Source organism: Taudactylus pleione, unplaced genomic scaffold (assembly GCF_031769625.1).
Source record: "Taudactylus pleione unplaced genomic scaffold, aTauple2 ptg001470l, whole genome shotgun sequence".
Taxonomy (NCBI): domain Eukaryota; kingdom Metazoa; phylum Chordata; class Amphibia; order Anura; family Myobatrachidae; genus Taudactylus; species Taudactylus pleione.
Genome location: NW_028285868.1, coordinates 455414 through 478485, shown reverse-complemented (window position 1 = coordinate 478485; position 23072 = coordinate 455414). Strand labels below are relative to the sequence as shown.

The following is a 23072-nucleotide window of genomic DNA, read 5'->3' as shown; positions in this document are numbered from 1 at the left end:
TATACATGTGATAACAGATAGACATATAGATTGTTTGCACCTTAATCACATCACAGACGCAGCGAAACACCGCTCACAGTGTACCAGGGACGCTGGGCTGTAATCGCACAGGAATTGGTATTGAAGACTTATAAATAGATATGAGATATCTATAATAAAACGACACTGTGAGGTGCACATTGCATAAGCTGTACGTCATGGGTACATTTATTATCTGCGGACTGTCCGTAGACATGGCGGGTACTGGGCAGTAACAAGCGCGAATGTGGAGTGGTAAAGGCGACTGTATCCAGGGTGTAATCGGGATGATATATATATATTATAGAGAGTGCGAGGTACCTGGATCCTGCCCATGAATTAGAAGTTATTGTGTTTACTGATGAAGCCGCTTTGGCCGAGAAACCTTTATATGATAAATATTATCAGGTGTAATCTGCGGAGCTTAGAATGTGGGAAGTAAAATCTCTTCACCTTGAAGTGCGACCTTTCGCAGTTCTCGTTCTCCGTCGGCAAACAGATTCCGTCTTCTTTAGCCGCGATCATCCCAGCGATACAGGTGTTTTCTCGCACGTAAGAAACGCAGCACTGCTTCTCTGCCAATCTACAATGCAGGAAAAAAATAATAATTCTAATTAATTGAATTAAGGCTCATTCACATTTAAAATGGTGCAAAAAACGAGCACACTGGGGATGAATTTAGGGCCGGATTCACTACGGATCACAATATAGCGTATGCACGCAGTTCAACTGCGATAGTATGCTAATCCATAGCGATCACAATGCCGCCGCACCACTACATAAGGACGCCCAATTCACCTACATGCACATCCGTAATGGTTAGCAAGACTGCGAAAACATCGGTACAATCGAATACCATCGGACTCATACGCACAGTTAAGGCAGGTCAGACCTCACTCAGGAATTGCTTACTTCAGCGCACGCTATGAGGTCTCAGGCTGTGTAAGGTATCGCAGTGGATAATTTATGCACGCCCCTGCAACGAAACGCACTGGCACGCCTGCGATCGATCAACCACTTTTCCATTACTACCCACAAACGGCCCTTCCTGTCATTCACTCTGCGATGTCTCTGCGGTCGCAGTCCCGATCGCAATGACTGGTTCACGCACGTGCACTGCGATTAATATGCATGCGCAGAACACAACAATCGGCCGATTGCGTGCGTTTAAGAAACTACGATCCGAGCTGAATCAGGCCCTTAGTTTATGTGTGGGGGAGGGGTGGGACATTGTCAGGGGCTCATCCTGCTTTGCGGCGGGGGTCACAGAGATGAGTCTGGTTCCTGTAAGGCTGAGCCATAGATATAATGAAGCCCCAGTGTCCTCTTATGAGTAAGCTATCATTTAGTAGAAAAGCAGACACCTGTAAGTGAATGACGGGGATCGTCCTCTGTACTAATAGTATCAGTATAATCATTTTATACACATTTCAGGTGGGTCAACAAACCCACAGGTCCTGGCAGACTTATTTTCTGGTGGCAGTGCCAAGAGCAGGGAGGCGGGAGTGCTCCTTGAAATGTTTTAGGTTGACAAATAGATGCATTCTGTACACCCAGGGCAGCTGAGAGGGCTCCTGGATCATGGTGCTCCTTACAGCCTCCAGCTAAGCTCAGCATACAGCCAGGGTCACAAGGGCAACCTTAATCCCGAGAGGCTGTATGATCCAACTCATAGCCTGGTGGGGGGGTCTAAGTGTGCCCCTGCTTACCAAAACAAAGTGATTGGTCCTCATACTAGACCCTTTTTGTACTAATACAACCATCAGCCACCCTCTTATACTAATACCACACCAGCCCCCCTCTTATACAAATACCACACCAGCCCCCCTCTTATACTAATACCACACCAGCCTCCCTCTTATACTAATACCACACCAGCCCCTCTCTTATACTAATACCACACCAGCCCCCCTCTTATACTAATACCACACCAGCCTCCCTCTTATACTAATACCATACCAGCCCCCCTCTTATACTAATACCATACCAGCCCCCCTCTTATACTAATACCACACCAGCTCCCCTCTTATACTAATACCACACCAGCCCCCCTCTTATACTAATGCCACACCAGCCCCCTCTTATACAAATGCCACACCAGCCCTCCTCTTATACAAATACCACACCAGCCCCCCTCTTATACAAACACCACACCAGCCTCCCTCTTATACTAATACCACACCAGCCCCCCTCTTATACTAATACCACACCAGCCCTCCTCTTATACTAATACCACACCAGCCCCCCTCTTATACTAATACCACACCAGCCCCCCTCTTATACTAATACCACTCCAGACCCCCTCTTATACTAATACCACTCCAGCCCCCCTCTTATACTAATACCACACCAGCCCCCCTCTTATACTAATACCACACCAGCCTCCCTCTTATACTAATACCACACCAGCCCCCCTCTTATACTAATACCACACCAGCCCTCCTCTTATACTAATACCACACCAACCCTCCTCTTATACTAATACCACACCAGCCCCCCTCTTATACTAATACCACACCAGCCTCCCTCTTATACTAATACCACACCAGCCTCCCTCTTATACTAATACCACACCAGCCCTCCTCTTATACTAATACCACACCAGCCCCCCTCTTATACTAATACCACACCAGCCTCCCTATTATACTAATACCACACCAGCCCCCCTCTTATACTAATACCACACCAGCCCCCCTCTTATACTAATACCACACCAGCATCCCTCTTATACTAATACCACACCAGCCCCCCTCTTATACTAATACCACACCAGCCCCCCTCTTATACTAATACCACACCAGCCTCCCTCTTATACTAATACCACACCAGCCCTCCTCTTATACTAATACCACACCAGCCCCCCTCTTATACTAATACCACACCAGCCCCCCTCTTATACTAATACCACACCAGCCCCCCTCTTATACTAATACCACACCAGCCCTCCTCTTATACTAATACCACACCAGCCCCCCTCTTATACTAATACCACACCAGCCTCCCTCTTATACTAATACCACACCAGCCTCCCTCTTATACTAATACCACACCAGCCCCCCTCTTATACTAATACCATACCAGCCCCCCTCTTATACTAATACCACACCAGCCCCCCTCTTATACTAATACCACTCCAGCTCCCCTCTTATACTAATACCACACCAGCCCCCCTCTTATACTAATACCACACCAGCCCCCTCTCTTATACTAATACCACACCAGCCCCCCTCTTATACTAATACCACACGAGCCCCCCTCTTATACTAATACCACTCCAGCCCCCCTCTTATACTAATGCCACACCAGCCCCCTCTTATACTAATACCACACCAGCCCCCCTCTTATACTAATACCACACCAGCCCCCTCTCTTATACTAATACCACACCAGCCTCCCTCTTATACTAATACCACACGAGCCCCCCTCTTATACTAATACCACTCCAGCCCCCCTCTTATACTAATGCCACACCAGCCCCCTCTTATACTAATACCACACCAGCCCCCCTCTTATACTAATACCACACCAGCCCCCTCTCTTATACTAATACCACACCAGCCTCCCTCTTATACTAATACCACACGAGCCCCCCTCTTATACTAATACCACACCAGCCCCCCTCTTATACTAATACCATACCAGCCCCCCTCTTATACTAATACCACACCAGCCCCCCTCTTATACTAATACCACACCAGCCCCCTCTTATACTAATACCACACCAGCCTCCCTCTTATACTAATACCACACCAGCCTCCCTCTTATACTAATACCACACCAGCCCCCCTCTTATACTAATACCACACCAACCCTCCTCTTATACTAATACCACACCAGCCCCCCTCTTATACTAATACCATACCAGCCCCCCTCTTATACTAATACCACACCAGCCCTCCTCTTATACTAATACCACACCAGCCCCCCTCTTATACTAATACCACTCCAGCTCCCCTCTTATACTAATACCACACCAGCCCTCCTCTTATACTAATACCACACCAGCCCCCCTCTTATACTAATACCACACCAGCCCTCCTCTTATACTAATACCACACCAGCCCCCCTCTTATACAAACACCACACCAGCCCCCCTCTTATTCAAATACCACACCAGCCCCCCTCTTATACTAATACCACACCAGCCCTCCTCTTATACTAATACCACACCAGCCCCTCTCTTATACAAACACCACACCAGCCCCCCTCTTATTCAAATACCACACCAGCCCCCCTCTTATACTAATACCACACCAGCCCTCCTCTTATACTAATACCACACCAGCCCTCCTCTTATACAAACACCACACCAGCCCCCCTCTTATTCAAATACCACACCAGCCCCCCTCTTATACTAATACCACACCAGCCCTCCTCTTATACTAATACCACACCAGCCCCTCTCTTATACTAATACCACACCAGCCTCCCTCTTATACTAATACCACACCAGCCCCTCTCTTATACTAATACCACACCAGCCTCCCTCTTATACTAATACCACACCAGCCTCCCTCTTGTACTAATAACACCACCACTAACCCCTCCCCTCTTGCACCAATACCAAAACTAGTTACCTGTTATACTAATACCACCAGCAGCCCCCCCCTTGCACTAATAACACCAACAACACTCCTCTTGTTCCAATACCATCACCAGCCCCCACTTTTGCACTAATACCACCACCAGGTCCCTTCTTGTACTAATACCACCAGCAGCCCCACTCTTACCCTAATACCACCATGAGCACTCCCTCTTGCACTAACACCACCACCAGGTCCCTTCTTGCACTAATACTACCGCGAGCCCCCACTCTTGCACCAATACCACCACCTCCCACTCTTACACTAATACTACCACCAGTCTCCGCTCTTGCCCTAATACCACCACCAGGTCCCCTCTTATACTAATACCACACCAGTCTCCCTCTTGTACTAATACCACACCAGTCTCCCTCTTGTACTAATAACACCATTGTGGAACTGTGGTAACAGTCTGACAAACTCCTGAAGGCATCTCAGGAGGTTCTGCAGCCACAGCTAAGGCAGGAAGCCGTATACCCCAGAGAGGTGTAAGCCTGACCTTCTTCTGGCCGCCACACAGGGTTGTCCTTAGGGACCATTCAGAGGATTACATCACAGGACACAAATATTTATATTTCAATGTATAAAATTGAAACCCGCCAACATGTTGGATATAGCAGCAGCTAGAAGAATATCTTCTCCCACAGCGTGATCCTGGCGATGTGATTTAAGACTCGTGCAACCAACCAAGAAAAACAGACAATTAAGATTTTGTAAATTTGACTCCATTGGCCTTTGCGTAACTCCTTCAGTTTGTATCACGGCCAAAACCTTCACGGCATCACGGATTGAGGATTACGGGGTTTTCATGCCTTCAATATAAACATAAATTAATTGAGGGAATATTTAAAGTGTTTTCGGTGTCCTATTTCCAATAAAGTCTCCTCAGAAAAGATTCTTCATGTTGCTCTAGCTGAGATCTGTGTTGACCTTTCGACAAGTTTTACCATAAAAATAAATCCTTTATAAACAGCCTACTCATTACTTCATATGCTGTTTTCCTTTGTCATTAAACACTGTAATAAATAATACAGTGTTTTACTTAGAAAATCACTAAGAAAATGTGAAACATATTTGACTCTGTTCGGTTTGGATTTAAAGTTAACCCATTGTTTCTAATAAGACTTTTTATAGGGGTAAGCAATACCACTGACATCAATGAGGTATGAGGCATGGTAGCAGTTACATGTATTAGTTCGTCTCACAAAATTGCTGCTTTCACTGCCTCCACTATGTGCCTCAAACCTCCATCAAAACAATCAATGATAGTTAACACCCGATGGCTTTACCATCGATGGCAGAAATCCATTGGATCTCCGCCATCGTTGACACACTAGGACCCAATGGGTCCCCCCGTCAGTACGGAGTGTAGCCCTGCCCCCTGGTGGCCTGCTTAACCCGCCCCCTATTCTGATTGGCCCGCAGCCTGCCATGCCCCCTCGCAGCGGTGGACATGGAGGGTGCAAACCATCAATGGTTCACCATAGATGGTTTAGTGTCATCGACGGTAATCAATGGACAACCCATGGATGGCCATCCCTAGACTACAGTGCCGCCGTGAGAAATTCCAGAGCCCACTATGAAGGGCCGTGACAACACCATATGGGCGATGTGACCAACTGATAGATTTGCATAGCGGATGCCGCTGAAGGGGGTATGACCACACTATGGGCCTGGTTCTGAGGTGGGAGTAAAGAAATAAGATCCAGTAACTTTGCACCAGGACAAACCATGTAACAATGCAGGAGTGTGGGGGGGGTGGGGAGAGCAAATACATAATTTTTTCTGCATGCAGGGTAAATACTGGCTGCTTCTGCATGCAACCCACAAATATTGAGGAGCTTTATTATTACACTGCCATTTAGATTTCAGTTAAGACACGGCCCTCTCAAATCTAATTCCATCTCCACGTTATATCTGCCCCACCTGCAGATATGCAGCATGGTTTTACCAAAGTGCAGTTACTTGCTCTATTTTGCTTTACTCCCAACTTAGTATCAGGCCCTGTGTGGGTGGTTTGGCTGCAACTCTCTGGCCTTTAACCAGATGACTACTACAGCGACACCTTCAGGCTAAAGGAGGGTACTGCATGGCAGAAAACAATAAACATGATCAAAACGGTTCGTTATTTTCCAATTAAATAAAAGGTCAATTAAATCCCATTTTACCCAACATATTTTTCAATCAGTATCTGAGGACACCACGGCTTTAAGGCACAATCTGTTACTTAGGTCTATTTGCTTGGTGGCAGCAGACCGGATATACATCACCGGAGCCAGCGGGCATTTATTTTATAGGAAAGCATCAAAAGAGCTGGACTGACCCTCGCTGCGCAGCGGGCAGATGCTGACAGACGTGCTACCCCTTTACGTGAGAAGGTGTCATGTGCCGCTGTAGTACACATCCTGCGCTCCGTGAAGAATGGCGTAAGGGATAAAAATTGGCGCCACTAATAGCAATCTTATCAGATAAAGGGCGGGATGTATAAAGCATCACATTTTGAATGCGATACATCCCACGTTTATTAATGGCGTATCCATGTAGATTTGCGAATATAAACGCAAAGGACAGCGCTTCCGATAAGAGCTGTCCACGGCAATATGAGGACTTATGGGTTTATGACCTGGGAGTCTTTCTGCGCACACGCGAGCTGCGGGGGACACTGGGAGGGATCATGTTGGATCCCTCGCGGAAGAATTATGTGAAAAGAAGCCCCATTGGCTTCTATTAGGTACTGACATCTATAGATGGTGTTGCTTATCGGGTACAAGCTTTCGCTTTCCGGAGATTAATAAATATGGGAATTAGAGATGTGCGCGGACCCCCATGTTTTGGTTCTAATTCATCATTGTGTTTTGTTTTGGTCCGCATTCGATTTTGGTTCAGTTTTGGATTCCTTTAAAACAGTGGTCTCCAACGTTAATCGAGGTGTGAGCTACATAGAAAAATGAAACCTCCCGAAGAGCTACTAAAATTTTAGAAAAGAAAAACTGTCTAATAACCGAACAATTGAAGGTAATTTAATGAAAATTAAAAAAAAAGTTTCATAGAAAATAAAAATACACAGGCACATTTCACTGTTAATTACCGGCTCCAAGTACCGTGCAGTAGAGGAGCAAAAGATATAAACAGGGATGCTGAGTGATTTTCCGTCAGGGCTGGGCGGGAGTCACTCACTCCGCTGTAGTGTAGACGCCGTGGTTGGAACCACGGGGAAGCATGTCAGGTGATTGCTGTAGAGGTTGCGGCAATCACCTGACGTGTTTCCTTGTGGCTCCACCCATGACGTTGATGCCACAGGGGAGCACACGTCAGAGGTGACTTCCTCCTAGGTGACTCGGCAGTACTGCTGCCAGGTGAGCTACCTAAATTAAGACAGCGAGCTACAGGTTGGAGACCACAGCTTTAAAATTTATAAAAATCAATAAAAAAAAATCGATAAAAACACCTTAAATCATGTCATTTGGACCCGTTTACGTGTAATCCAAAACCCGGATTTTTATATCCGAGTTCAGAATGTACAGCAGACCGACTCAGGGCAAATTCACATGATTCCGAAATGGGACTCGATTGGGACTGGGACTCGGTTTGACTCAGAACCCAGGGCTGCCACCTGAAATGGTGGCACCCGGGACTGACAAAATAGGCAGGGCCCCCATACCCCCTTCCCCGGTTATTAGATCCAGTCTCTGCCCATCTTTGTTCCCCCCACCTCACTCCACAGCTTTCTCCCACTTACCTTATTTCCTAGAAGGCGGCTTCGGCTTCTTCCCCAGCACTGCAGACGCTGCTCCAGTTCCTCTCGATCCGCGGGTCCTCCGACCTCAGGCTCTCCCTCTAGCAGCGCGGCGTGATGTCATGACGTCACACGTGCCGACTTCAAATCAGCAAACTTTATTGACCATAGGGGGCCGGCGGGTGTCTGTCATGTAGGTTGGTGGAGGAGCGGCCCCGCTGCCTCCTCCATTTATGGGGAACGGGTCGGCGGGCAGTAGCAGCAGTGCCGGCGGCTGGGCCTCTTTTCTTCTGTTCAGGCTGCAGGCTGTGCAGTGGTGGTAGGAATGGGCAGGCCCCCCTTCAGCCAGGGTCCGGGCCAGGGACTCCAGTCCCGGCAGTGCCCCCCTGATGGCAGCCCTGTCGGAACCCCTAAGTTCGAGTGTGTTCGGTTTTCTCAAAAAGCGACCCATCTCCACATTTTACATGTTCTGCTGAGAGCAGAGAAATATCTGAAACATCTTTTCCATATGCACCAGGTGTCATAACAATCGCCCGCTGAGTTATTACCATGGAAACGCTAACTATTAATCCAGGGGCGAGACTAGGACTTTGTGTGCCTCCGTAGCAACATTTTGACTAGGCCCCAAATGCTTCTAGAGAGACACCTCTCTCCCCCAAAAGTTTTAATGCAGGAGCTCCCACCCTAATTCGGGAATAGTTTGTCAGATGAATGACTTCTCCGGAGATACACAGCGATATAGGGTGAGAGGTATCAAACCTTCTAAAGAGCGGAGAAGTTGCCCATAGCAACTAATCAGCTGCTACCTGTCATTTGTTAGAATGCACTTCATATACTGTATGCTACCTCAAAGCTGACTGGTTGCTATGGGCAACTTCTTCAGTCTTTAAGAGGCTTTGGGGTCTATTTACTAAGCAGTGCTAGGAGACAGAGTGAAAAGTGATAAGGCTGGCACCTTATCACTTTCTTATCACTTTTCACTCTGGGCCTGATTCAGAGCCGGACGCTCTGACCAGAGCGCTAGCTCTGAATCAGGGCCGGGCTACCTAAAATTGGAGCGGCCTCTTGGACGCTCGCATAGCTGTGGGTTACCACCCACAGCTTATGAGAGCGTCCATGATGATGGTCGCGATGGTCAAGACCATCGCGACCATCGGGCTTGCGATGAGACCCTTGCGGTAGGGTCTCGCTGCCGCAAGCCCTGGAGTGATTTTGGCTCCATCAGTGCCAAAATCACTCCCACTGACATCACTAGTGATGTCAGTGGGGCCGGACCCAGACGGTAGGCGTTCCCATGAAAACGCCTCCGTCTGGCAGCCACGCCGCCGGCACGCCCACCAAAGGGGGCGTGCTGTCACTCACCATCGACAGCACGCCCCCTTTGGTGCGAGACCCCGAGCGACGGCTACCCCGTCCTGCGCTCGCGAGCGGGTCTGAATGAGACCCTCTGTCTCCTAACACTGCTTAGTAAATAGACCCCTATGATACATCTCCCCCATATTCTGTGCACAGTCTCATGAATTTATTGTGACCTTTGCTTCCCAAACCCGGGACCCTGGAATCTGTGACTATGACCAGAGAATATGATGTACGGGATCGGTTCCTGTTTGTGATCTGGTTCTCCCTGTGTATAATAATCTCTCACCAGTACATTATAATGTAACCCCCCCGGCTGCACATCACTCACACCGGGATAATACATATAATATATAGTACATAGACTGAGAAAGCAAGAACAGGGGCCACATCTGCATTTAATCCTGTGAGACGCAGACTCTCATCAGGGAAACAGGCCCCACCCGGGAGCTACAGGAATTCTGGTATATAACAACAATTACAGTACATGTTGTTATGTTTAATGGGAGATTCTGTACTGACAGCTTAATGGGCAAAGCATGGCAACTATCACATAAAATACAACATAATGTAATGAGAGAAACATAGACTTTAATAAGAGTAATGAGGCAAGTTACGACGTCATCCCGTATTGTAATATAAATGGGATTATCCGCTGAAATGATTGTGTAGCTACAGATGTAATGACAAAAACAATTGATGTAATCTGGCTGTGGGCGGGACTCAAGATGCCGCTCTTCGCATACATGGCGGCGTTGGTAATGCCGGTATGCATGAAGGAATGCGCAAAGGACCTGTCAGTAAGAGCGGTCCTTTGCGAATGAGGGACTTCCGGTTCTAAGACCCAGAAGCCCCTCTGGCCACGGGGGTGCTGGGAGCGATTCGATTGGATCCCTCTCATAGCACTCTCCCGATAGAAGCCCATAGGCTTCACACCCCGGGCCTTGGTGCATATGAGAAATGCAGTGAAACCCGCATTTTGGGGGTTTGTACGCCTTTCCCTCTTGCTGCATACCGCCCTATAAGTCTTGCCTCACCCATACCTCCCAACCTTTTACATTGGTCCTGATTTCAGGGGTCTGTCACGTTGCCCAGTCAGTTAAGCGAGCGCCTCTGGTGCGTGCGGCAATCCAAAGGTGTTTATTGGGGAGTACAAGTTGCTATTACCGAGCGGGCGCTTCTAACTCCGTTTAATTATGCCTCCAGCATGCAGTGCCATGCCCCCTTTTTCTGACTCCCAAGAGGCCATTGTTGGGATGGGTCACAATCTGAAGGAGTGACCCGCAAAACGTGTAATGTTGGCGGAAACCTAAATCTGTTACCCTCACATTTACTTTCCCGCTCATCTATATATGAAGTTTGCATCTATAAAATAGTGATTAACGATATTATGTTGTAGCGGCGTGTATATTATTAAAGAGAATATCGCATTATTAACAAACCAGATATCTGGACAACTGAAGAAAGACTCACACTGGGACATTTTTGGTTTTGTGGTTGACTTGTGCCCAAGGGATATTCCTACTGACACGAGTAAAATGGCAGCCAGTACCACCACACGAGTAAAATGGCGGACAGTGCTAGCTCCACATGAGTAAAATGGTGGACGGTTCTAGCACCACACGAGTAAAATGGCGGACAGTGCTAGCTCCACATGAGTAAAATGGTGGATGGTTCTAGCACCACACGAGTAAAATGGCGGACAGTGCTAGCACCACATGAGTAAAATGGCGGACAGTGCTAGTTCCACATGAGTAAAATGGTGGACGTTTCCAGCACCACACGAGTAAAATGGCGGACAGTGCTAGCTCCACATGAGTAAAATGGTGGACGGTTCTAGCACCACACGAGTAAAATGGCGGACAGTGCTAGCTCCACATGAGTAAAATGGTGGACGGTTCTAGCACCACACGAGTAAAATGGCGGACAGTGCTAGCACCACATGAGTAAAATGGCGGACAGTGCTAGCTCCACATGAGTAAAATGGTGGATGGTTCTAGCATCACACGAGTAAAATGGCGGACAGTGCTAGCTCCACATGAGTAAAATGGTGGATGGTTCTAGCACCACACGAGTAAAATGGCGGACAGTGCTAGCTCCACATAAGTAAAGCGGCAGATTCTAGCACCACACAAGTAAAGAGGCAGATGCTAGCACCACGTGAGCGGCCATCTTTAGACAAACTGCTTTCAATAAAATATTTTGTTTCAAGAAATATGGAAATCCAGATATCGCTTGATAATAAAATAAAGAGTTTTGTGATTTTATAATTTGTCAAACTGAGTTAACCTTCGAGTGTCCAGGAAACGGAAATTCTGTACAACGCGATGGCCGTCAGCTACGAGGTAACCTCTCACAGGGCCGGCCTTTCCGGTTTATGTGCCAGGATTTTTGCAGCCTCACAAATACTATAAAAGCACCTGCCTGCTGTCTTTGTGTGAATAATGAATGTACTATATTCACCCTAATATCTTATATTTGTTCATTCTGCTTTATGACAGTACCAGCGCGCAGCCACATACCGTGATTCTGTGTCAGTTGTGGTTGTTTTTATATCCCCGCAGATATTTCCATGAGTTATTCTGCAGCTGTTTCTGTGTTGTGTGTCCCAGACAATCTGCCAGAGACCTAAGTGTGCGTTCTTACACACTGGGAACCACATTACCATTTATATTCCAATATGAAGTGACTGGGCCATTGCGTGACAGAGCGAGGGAAATGCTTGTAAACAGTTATAGGTTCTGCTACGAATCCAAAGCTTTGTTCATTTTTATGGACAAAAATATCTGCACACTGTAAACAAAGTTTTCAATACTTTCCAAGTTATTCTCATTTCCTTCTACGTGATGGTGTAATGCGCACAGCTGCCAATCAGAGTTCTGCGCTGCAATATGCATTTTACCAGACGCATCTCTAGAAACAACTATCCACATAAACCTACGTGTAAATATATAACCCCTGTCCGATGTATAATTATATGTGAGCTACTCGTTCTGGCCTTACCTCATGTCATTGGGTTTCAACTACACTATACTATACTATATCATGCACTACACTATACTACACTATGCTACACCACACTATAATACACTACACTATACTATACTATATAATACACTACACTATGCTATACTTATGCTATACTATGCTACACTATAATACACTACACTATACTATACTATATAATGCACTACACTATACTATACCTATGCTACACCACACTATAATACACTACACTATACTATATAATACACTACACTATACTATACTATATAATGCACTACACTATACTATATACTACATACACTATACTATACTATGCTACACCACACTATAATACACTACACTATACTATATAATACACTACACTATACTATACTATATAATGCACTACACTATACTATATACTACATACACTATACTATACTATGCTACACCACACTATAATACACTACACTATACTATATAATACACTACACTATACTATACTATACTATGCTACACCACACTATAATACACTACACTATACTATATAATGCACTATACTATACTATGCTACACCACACTATAATACACTACACTATACTATATAATACACTACACTATACTATACAATGCTACACCACACTATAATACACTACACTATACTATATAATGCACTATACTATACTATGCTACACTACATTATTCTATACAATATAATGCACTACACTATACTATATAATACACTACACTAAAATACACTACACTATGCTATACTATGCTACACTACAGTATAATACACTACACTACATTATAATATATATTACACTACACTATAATACACTACACTATACTACGCTACACCACTATAACACACTACACTATTCTAATTTACTGCGCTACGCTACACTATAATACACTACACTAGATTATTATATATATTACACTACACTATAATACACTACACTATACTATACAATATAATGCACTACACTATACTACATAATACACTACACTATGCTATACTATGCTACAGTACACTATAATACACTACACTATTTTATACCGCGCTACGCTACACTATAATACACTACACCAAACATTTATACATTAACTTACAATAGACATGTATGTAGATTGCAAAAAAATAAGCACCATCCCAGGAGTTTATGGTTAGGCATCCCTAAGGGAAGGTTAGGGGGGGTTAGGAAACCAGAGCCGTAACTAGACTTTTTGGTGCCCTGTGCCAGAGAGAGCATTGGCGCCGCCCATCCCACATTTTTTAAATAGGGACATAATATAGTGCACCTGAGAGAGGGCCATGGCCTCATGGGGAAGGCCCAGGGAAGAGATAGGAGAGGCCAGGAGATGCTGGGGATAAATAGGGACATAATATAGTGCACCTGAGAGAGGGCCATGGCCTCATGGGGATGGCCCAGGGAAGAGATAGAGAAGGCCAGGAGATGCTGGGGATAAATAGGGACATAATATAGTGCACCTGAGAGAGGGCCATGGCCTCATGGGGAAGGCCCAGGGAAGAGATAGGGGAGGCCAGGAGATGCTGGGGATAAATAGGGACACAATATAGTTCACCTGAGAGAGGGCCATGGCCTCATGGGGAAGGGCCAGGGAAAAGATAGGGGAGGTCAGGAGATGCTGGGGATAAATAGGGACATAATATAGTGCACCTGAGAGAGGGCCATGGCCTCATGGGGAAGGGCCAGGGAAGAGATAGGGGAGGCAAGGAGATGCTGGGGATAAATTAGGGACATAATATAGTGCACCTGAGAGAGGGCCATGGCCTCATGGGGAAGGGCCAGGGAAGAGATAGGGGGGGAGGCCAGGAGATGCTGGGGATAAATAGGGACATAATATAGTGCACCTGAGAGAGGGCCATGGCCTCATGGGGAAGGGCCAGGGAAGAGATAGGGGAGGCAAGGAGATGCTGGGGATAAATAGGGACATAATATAGTGCACCTTAGAGAGGACCATGGCCTCATAAGGAAGGCCCAGGGAAGAGATAGGAGAGGCCAGGAGATGCTGGGGATAAATAGGGACATAATATAATGCACCTTAGAGAGGACCATGGCCTCATGGGGAAGGCCCAGGGAAGAGATAGGGGAGGCCAGGAGATGCTGGGGATAAATAGGGACATAATATAGTGCACCTGAGAGAGGGCCATGGCCTCATGGGGAAGGCCCAGGGAAGAGATAGGGGAGGCCAGGAGATGCTGGGGATAAATAGGGACATAATATAGGGCACCTGAGAGAAGGCAATGGCCTCATGGGGAAGGGCCAGGGAAGAGATAGGGGGGGAGGCCAGGAGATGCTGGGGATAAATAGGGACATAATATAGTGCACCTGAGAGAAGGCCATGGCCTCATGGGGAAGGGCCAAGGAAGAGATAGGGGAGGCCAGGAGATGCTGGGGATAAATAGGGACATAATATAGTGCACCTGAGAGAGGGCCATGGCCTCATGGGGAAGGGCCAGGGAAGAGATAGGAGAGGCCAGGAGATGCTGGGGATAAATAGGGACATAATATAGTGCACCTGAGAGAGGACCATGGCCTCATGGGGAAGGGCCAGGGAAGAGATAGGAGAGGCCAGGAGATGCTGGGGATAAATAGGGACATAATATAGTGCACCTGAGAGAGGGCCATGGCCTCATGGGGAAGGGCCAGGGAAGAGATAGGAGAGGCCAGGAGATGCTGGGGATATATAGGGACATAATATAGTGCACCTGAGAGAGGGCCATGGCCTCATGGGGAAGGGCCAGGGAAGAGATAGGGGAGGCCAGGAGATGCTGGGGATAAATAGGGACATAATATAGTGCACCTGAGAGAGGGCCATGGCCTCATGGGGAAGGGCCAGGGAAGAGCTAGGGGAGGCCAGGAGATGCTGGGGATAAATAGGGACATAATACAGTAACCCTGAGATAGGGCCATGGCCTCATGGGAAAGGGCCAGGGAAGAGATAGGGGAGGCCAGGAGATGCTGGGGATAAATAGGGACATAATACAGTGCACCTGAGATAGGGCCATGGCCTCATGGGGAAGGGCCAGGGAAGAGATAGGGTCGGCCAGGAGATGCTGGGGATAAATAGGGACATAATACAGTGCACCTGAGATAGGGCCATGGCCTCATGGGGGAAGGGCCAGGGAAGAGATAGGGGAGGCCAAGAGATGCTGGGGATAAAAGAAGAGGAAGATACAAGTGAGAATTATAATAAACAGGAAAAGTGACAGGCCCAAACAGCGCCCCCTGCCCTGAGGTGCCCTGTGCCATGGCACTGGTCGCACTACCCTAGTTCCAGCCTGTAGGAGACTTATCTGCCGCTGTCGGGATCTTTCCCCTCACAGAATTAAAAGTGAATTAATCTCCACCTGTGGATCTTTTAAAATGTGTCAGGAAGTAATGATTACACCTGTGCACCTGCTTGTTTTATGGGCAGGGATGACATGTGAGTGACAGGTTGGTGGGCAGGGGTGACATGTGAGTGACAGGTTGGTGGGCAATGGTGACATGTGAGTGACAGGTTGGAGGGCCGGGGTGACATGTGAGTGACAGTTTGGTGGGCAGGGATGACATGTGAGTGACAGGTTGGTGGGCAGTGGTGACATGTGAGTGACAGGTTGGAGGGCAGGGGTGACATGTGAGCGACAGGTTGGTGGGCAGGGATGACATGTGAGCGACAGATTGGTGGGCAGTGGTAACATGTGAGTGACAGGTTGGAGGGCAAGGGTGACATGTGAGTGACAGGTTGGTGGGCAGGGATGACATGTGAGTGACAGGTTGGTGGGCACGGTGACATGTGAGTGACAGGTTGGTGGGCAGGGTTGACATGTGAGTGACAGGTTGGTGGGCAGGGGTGACATGTGAGTGACAGGTTGGTGGGCAGGGTGACATGTGAGTGACAGATTGGTGGGCAGGGGTGACATGTGAGTGACAGGTTGGTGGGCAGGGTTGACGTGTGAGTAACAGGTTGGTGGGCAGGTGTGACGTGTGAGTAACAGGTTGGTGGGCAGGGGTGACATGTGAGTGACAGGTTGGTGGGCAGGTGACATGTGAGTGACAGGTTGGTGGGCAGGGGTGACATGTGAGTGACAAGTTGGTGGGCATGGTGACATGTGAGTGACAGGTTGGTGGGCAGTGGTGACATGTGAGTGACAGGTTGGTGGGCAGGGGTGACATGTCAGTGACAGGTTGTTGGACATGGTGACATGTGAGTGACAAATTGGTGGGCAGGGGTGACATGTGAGTGACAGGTTGGTGGGTAGGGATGACATGTGAGTGACAGGTTGGTGGGCAGGGGTGACATGTGAGTGACAGGTTGGTGGGCAGTGGTGATATGTGAGTGACAGGTTGGTTGGCAGTGGTGACATGTGAGTGACAGGTTGGTGGGCAGTGGTGACATGTGAGTGACAGGTTGGTGGGCAGTGGTGACATGTGAGTGACAGGTTGTTGGACAGGGTGACATGTGAGTGACAAATTGATGGGCAGGGGTGACATGTGAGTGACAGGTTGGTGGGCAGGGATGACGTGAGTGACAGGTTGGTGGGCAGGGGTGACATGTGAGTGACAGGTTGGTGGGCAGGGGTGACATGTGAGTGACAGGTTGGTGGGCAGCGGTGACATGTGAGTGACTTGTTGGACAGATGCATTGCCCTTCGCAGCGCCTAGTTTGCGCACTCGCACTGCGTCTTATACGAATTTGCAGATTGCAAACATCGGCCTGCTGCGTGAGAACGCAGCATTGTGTTCCTTGCTGCATCAGGCCCTGAGTTCCCATCCAGTCACCTCCCAGTCACCACCCAGGAACATCCAGCACATTTCTAATTGAGACCGTCCATCTCAATGGGTACTGCGACTCTGGACGTACTCACCACGGGACGCAAGCGCAGCGCAACTATTTAGCCAAGTAGACGCATTGTCACTGTGGGCCTGATTCAGCTTTGGGAATAGAGGGGCAGATGTACTAAGCTCTGGGAAGTGATAAAGTGGAGAGTGATAAACCAGCAGCCACTCAGCTCCTAACTGTCATGTTACAGGCTGTGTTTGAAAAATGACAGTTGGGAGCTGAGTGGCTGCTGGTTTATCTCTCTCCACTTTATCACTTTTCAGAGCTTAGTACATCTGGCCCTCTGAGAAACAGCACGTAACTGATCACCTTGGTGAAACCACGCTGCACTGCGGGTGTGACAGATGTAACATGTGCAGAGAGATTTAGATTTGGGAGGAGAGTGTCCAAAATGACATCTAAATTGCAGTGTGAGAATAAAGCTGTGCAGTATTTGTGGGCTACATGCAAAAGCAGCCAGTATTTGCCCTGCATGCAAAATAAAATGTATGTATTTGCACCCCTTGCATTGCAACATGGTTTGTCCTGGTTCACAGTTATTTGCTATATCTTAGTCTATTCCCAAAGCTGAACCAGGCCCTAAATGCCATGATGCCTGAAGGGGTTAAAAGCCCAGTTTCATTTTTCTTATATAAAGAAGAGATTATCAGTTGTATCAAAGACACAAAACTCTTATCGGATAATCAGTTCCACAGAAATGCTCAGAGACAAATGGGTTTACCCAACGTGCTCTGTGTGATGTATGTAGGAGACATTTGTTTTGGGTTCCCTGTAGGCTCCTGGTGCCCCCATAATGATTCTATCTATAAGACTGATACGGGAATGGCGCCATGTTATGTTGTCATCATGGGTTGTAGGAGCCGGGTCTTATCTCCGGCCCCCCCTCAGTATAACAGTGATATTTACCGGCAGTCGTCCTCGGCACTGAAGGGCATATTCTCACATTCCCCGTGGTCAATAGACCACTGCTGACCGGCGGCGCAACACGTCTCTATCAGCTCCTTCGATGAACCTGGATACAAGAATCAGGGAAGTCATTAGAAGGAGAAGGGAGAAACCATTACCCATTTCTGCCCGTCCCACTGTGGCACAGGATTGTGCATTAACGATAAATATATATATATACTATACGTGAAGTGAATTCAACACCTTCAGATGACTTTGATCAGCTTGAACTCACCCTCCAACATCTGTTCCAACCTTATCTGTCCGGGTTCCTTCCATACCTTCCAGTGAGGCCTATATTTAACGGTCAGAGTGGTTTACATATGCCGCCCTTTGATCAATGACACAGGGGATGTAGTGAAAAGGACGACAGTTATGATGACAACACTGTTAAATGTCGACAGGCAACTTGTCAACATTCTCAGAATGTTGACAGATGAAATGTCGATATTGTCAGAATGTCGACATTAAGGTTAGGCTGCTTGTGCGAGGGGTAGGGTAAGGCTGTGGCAGTAGGTTAGGAATAGGCGGCATGTGGGAGGGCTAGGGTCAGGCAGTGGCTGTAGGTTAGGGGGCGTGTGGGAGGGCTAGGGTCAGGCAGTGGCTGTAGGTTAGGAATAGGCGGAATGTGGGAGGGCTAGGGTCAGGCAGTGGCTGTAGGTTAGGGGGCGTGTGGGAGGGCTAGGGTCAGGCGGTGGCCGTAGGTTAGGGGGCGTGTGGGAGGGCTAGGGTCAGGCGGTGGCCGTAGGATAGGCGGTGTGTGGGAGGGCTAGGGTCAGGCTGTAGCAGTATGTTAGGGATAGGCGGTGTGTGGGAGGGTTAGGGTCAGGCTGTGGCAGGTTAGGAATAGGCTGTGTGTGGGAGGGCTAGGGTCAGGCTGTGGCAGTAGGTTAGGGATAGGCGGCGTGTGGGAGGGCTAGGGTCAGGCTGTGGCAGTATGTTAGGGATAGGCTGTGTGTGGGAGGGCTAGGGTCAGGCTGTGGCAGTAGGTTAGGGATAGGCGGCATGTGGGAGGGCTATGGTCAGGCTCTGGCAGTAGGTTAGGGATAGGCTGTGTGTGGGAGGGCTAGGGTCAGGCTGTGGCAGTAGGTTAGGGATAGGCGGCGCGTGGGAGGGCTAGGGTCAGGCTGTGGCAGTAGGTTAGGGATAGGCTGCGTGTGGGAGGGCTAGGGTCAGGCGGTGGCCGTAGGTTAGGGGGCGTGTGGGAGGGCTAGGGTCAGGCGGTGGCCGTAGGATAGGCTGTGTGTGGGAGGGCTAGGGTCAGGCTGTAGCAGTAGGTTAGGGATAGGCTGTGTGTGGGAGGGCTAGGGTCAGGCTGTGGCAGTAGGTTAGGGATAGGCTGCGTGTGGGAGGGTTAGGGTCAGGCTGTGGCAGTATGTTAGGGATAGGCGGTGTGTGGGAGGGCTAGGGTCAGGCTGTAGCAGTAGGTTAGGGATAGGCGGTGTGTGGTAGGGCTAGGGTCAGGGTGTGGCAGTAGGTTAGGGATAGGCGGTGTGTGGTAGGGCTAGGGTCAGGGTGTGGCAGTAGGTTAGGGATAGGCGGCGTGTGGGAGGGCTAGGGTCAGGCTGTGGCAGTAGGTTAGAGATAGGCTGCGTGTGGGAGGGCTAGGGTCAGGCTGTGGCAGGTTAGGAATAGGCTGTGTGTGGGAGGGCTAGGGTCAGGCTGTGGCATTAGGTTAGGGATAGGCGGCGTGTGGGAGGGCTAGGGTCAGGCTGTGGCAGTATGTTAGGGATAGGCTGTGTGTGGGAGGGCTAGGGTCAGGCTGTGGCAGTAGGTTAGGGATAGGCGGCATGTGGGAGGGCTATGGTCAGGCTCTGGCAGTAGGTTAGGGATAGGCTGTGTGTGGGAGGGCTAGGGTCAGGCTGTGGCAGTAGGTTAGGGATAGGCGGCGCGTGGGAGGGCTAGGGTCAGGCTGTGGCAGTAGGTTAGGGATAGGCTGCGTGTGGGAGGGCTAGGGTCAGAATGTGACAGTAGGTTAGGGATAGGCGGCGTGTGGGAGGGCTAGGGTCAGGCTGTGGCAGTATGTTAGGGATAGGCGGCGTGTGGGAGGGCTAGGGTCAGGCTGTGGCAGTAGGTTAGGGATAGGCGGCGTGTAGGAGGGCTAAAGTCAGGCTGTGGCAGTAGGTTAGGGATAGGCCACAAGTGGGAGGGCTAGGGTCAAGCTGTGACAGTAGGTTAGGGATAGGCAGCGTGTGGGAGGGCTAGGGTCAGGCTGTGGCAGTAGGTTAGTGATAGGTGACGTGTGGGAGGGCTATGGTCAGGCTCTGGCAGTAGGTTAGGGATAGGCTGTGTGTGGGAGGGCTAGGGTCAGGCTGTGGCAGTAGGTTAGGGATAGGCGGTGTGTGGGATGGCTAGGGTCAGGCTGTGGCAGGTTAGGGATAGGCGGCGTGTAGGAGGGCTAAAGTCAGGCTGTGGCAGTAGGTTAGGGATAGGCCACAAGTGGGAGGGCTAGGGTCAGGCTGTGACAGTAGGTTAGGGATAGGCAGCGTGTGGGAGGGCTAGGGTCAGGCTGCGGCAGTAGGTTAGTGATAGGTGACGTGTGGGAGGGCTATGGTCAGGCTCTGGCAGTAGGTTAGGGATAGGCTGTGTGTGGGAGGGCTAGGGTCAGGCTGTGGCAGTAGGTTAGGGATAGGCGGTGTGTGGATGGCTAGGGTCAGGCTGTGGCAGTAGGTTAGGGATAGGCGGTGTGTGGGATGGCTAGGGTCAGGTTGTGGCAGTAGGTTAGGGATAGGCGGCGTGTGGGAGGGCTAGGGTCAGGCTGTGGCAGTAGGTTAGGGATAGGTGGCGTGTGGGAGGGCTAGGGTCAGGCTGTGGCAGTAGGTTAGGGATAGGTGGCATGTGGGAAGGTTAGGGTCAGGCGGTGGCAGTAGGTTAGGGGGTGTGTGGGAGGGCTAGGGTCAAGCTGTGACAGTAGGTTAGGGATAGGCAACGTGTGGGAGGGCTATGGTCAGGCTGTGGCAGTAGATTAGGGATAGGTGGCGTGTGGGAGGGCTAGGGTCAGGCTGTGGAAGTAGGTTAAGGATAGGCAGTGGAGGTTTGTGTCAGGGTTAGTGATAGCGGAGTAATACTGGAATGACGGGTCAGTGGTGGTCACATGACCGCTGGGACCTGGTAGACGCTGCTGCTGCTGTCAGGAGAAGGTAAGTGCTGCGCCAGCAGGGACGATATTTTCACATTCTAACATCAACATTTCATTACTGTCTACATGATGTATGCTGACATGGCCAACGTCAACATTATGACCATGTTGACATTTCCTATGAACAAGAAACAAAAAAAACCCAGTAATCCCCCAGCACTCAGAATGATATCAGCAATAATATTTGAAAAACTACATGGTGGTAGATAAATCAGAGATCTCAGTTGCATATATTTGCAAAGATATGGCTAAGCCTCCGGGCCACGTCACGGCTTCTCTGATACCGGACTTAGTCACGTCTGGGGTGCAGAGCCCCCAAAAAGCCGGCGAAGGCCAGCCACCCAAGGGAAGCACACCAGTGATAGACTAAAGTTTTAGTATGTGTTAATAAGAATAAAGCAAAAACTATGTGTTAATGGGTTATACTAACTTATACATAGGTGACAGGTGTAATTAAAATGCTAAAAAAAATAAAAAAATGTAAATAAATAAATATATATATATACAATAAAATAAAGAAAAAAACTAAAAATAAAATAATAATAATTTGAAGGTGTTAAAGTGCTAAATAAAATATTAAAGTGTGCCACCTCAGAGCAGCCCAGCCATACCAACTCCAGGGGGCACTGCACCCCAAACTCATCCCCAAAACTGATAACTATATCTAATTTGGGTCACATAATTGCACAATATAAGGCCACATGATAATGGCACATACACATATACCTGAATTGAGAGCCAGCTCACCTTGGAGTCACCCCAAAGTCCTCCTAATGGCACTACAAGAACCAGCATGCATTCCAAACGCTGGTCCCATCTATGCCTCAGTACACCAATGCATATTGGCAGCTGCTCAATCACTTCAGTAATAAATCCAACCCTTTCCATAAACCTAACATTTTCTCCCCGGTGCCTAAACCTAACCTCCCCCTAATGCCTAACCCTAACCCTCCCCCTAATGTCTAACTATAACCCCGCACCCTAACCCTCCCCCTAATGCCTAACCCTAACCCCCCCTAATGTCTAACTATAACCCCGAACCCTAACCCTCCCCCTAATGCCCGATACTTACCCTCTGGATTCTGGTGCCAGGATCCCGACGCTTTCGGGATTTCGGTCGTTGGCATCCCACACACCAGGATGCTGACTACATCCCTGAGAATCCCATTTAATGGGGAATAAAATAGAAAGCATACAGGGCCTGATTCAGAGCCGGACGCTCTGACCAGAGCGCTCGCTTTGAATCAGGGCCCTCCTACATGAAAATGGAGCAGCCTTATGGACGGTCGCATAGCTGTGGGTTACCACCCACAGCTTATGCGAGCGTCCATGATGATGGTCGCGATGGTCAAGACCATCGCGACCATCGGACTTGCGACGAGACCCTGCGGTAGGTTCTCAGTGACCGCAAGCCCTGGAGTGATTTTGGCTCTATCAGAGCCAAAATCACTCCCAC

General features: G+C 48.7%; 1 protein-coding gene across 3 annotated transcripts in view; it reads right to left on the bottom strand.

Moving 5' to 3' along the window:
* The window catches only part of FBLN2 (fibulin 2), a 102274-nt gene that overhangs the window by 23934 nt on the left and 55268 nt on the right, over positions 1-23072 (bottom strand). For all 3 annotated transcript variants that reach the window (XM_088463834.1, XM_088463836.1, XM_088463837.1), the window contains 2 exons: positions 18439-18544; positions 472-601 (listed from right to left, as the gene is read on the bottom strand). In XM_088463834.1, the coding sequence (XP_088319960.1) occupies positions 472-601; positions 18439-18544 (236 nt within the window). The remainder of the gene's footprint in view (positions 1-471; positions 602-18438; positions 18545-23072) is intronic.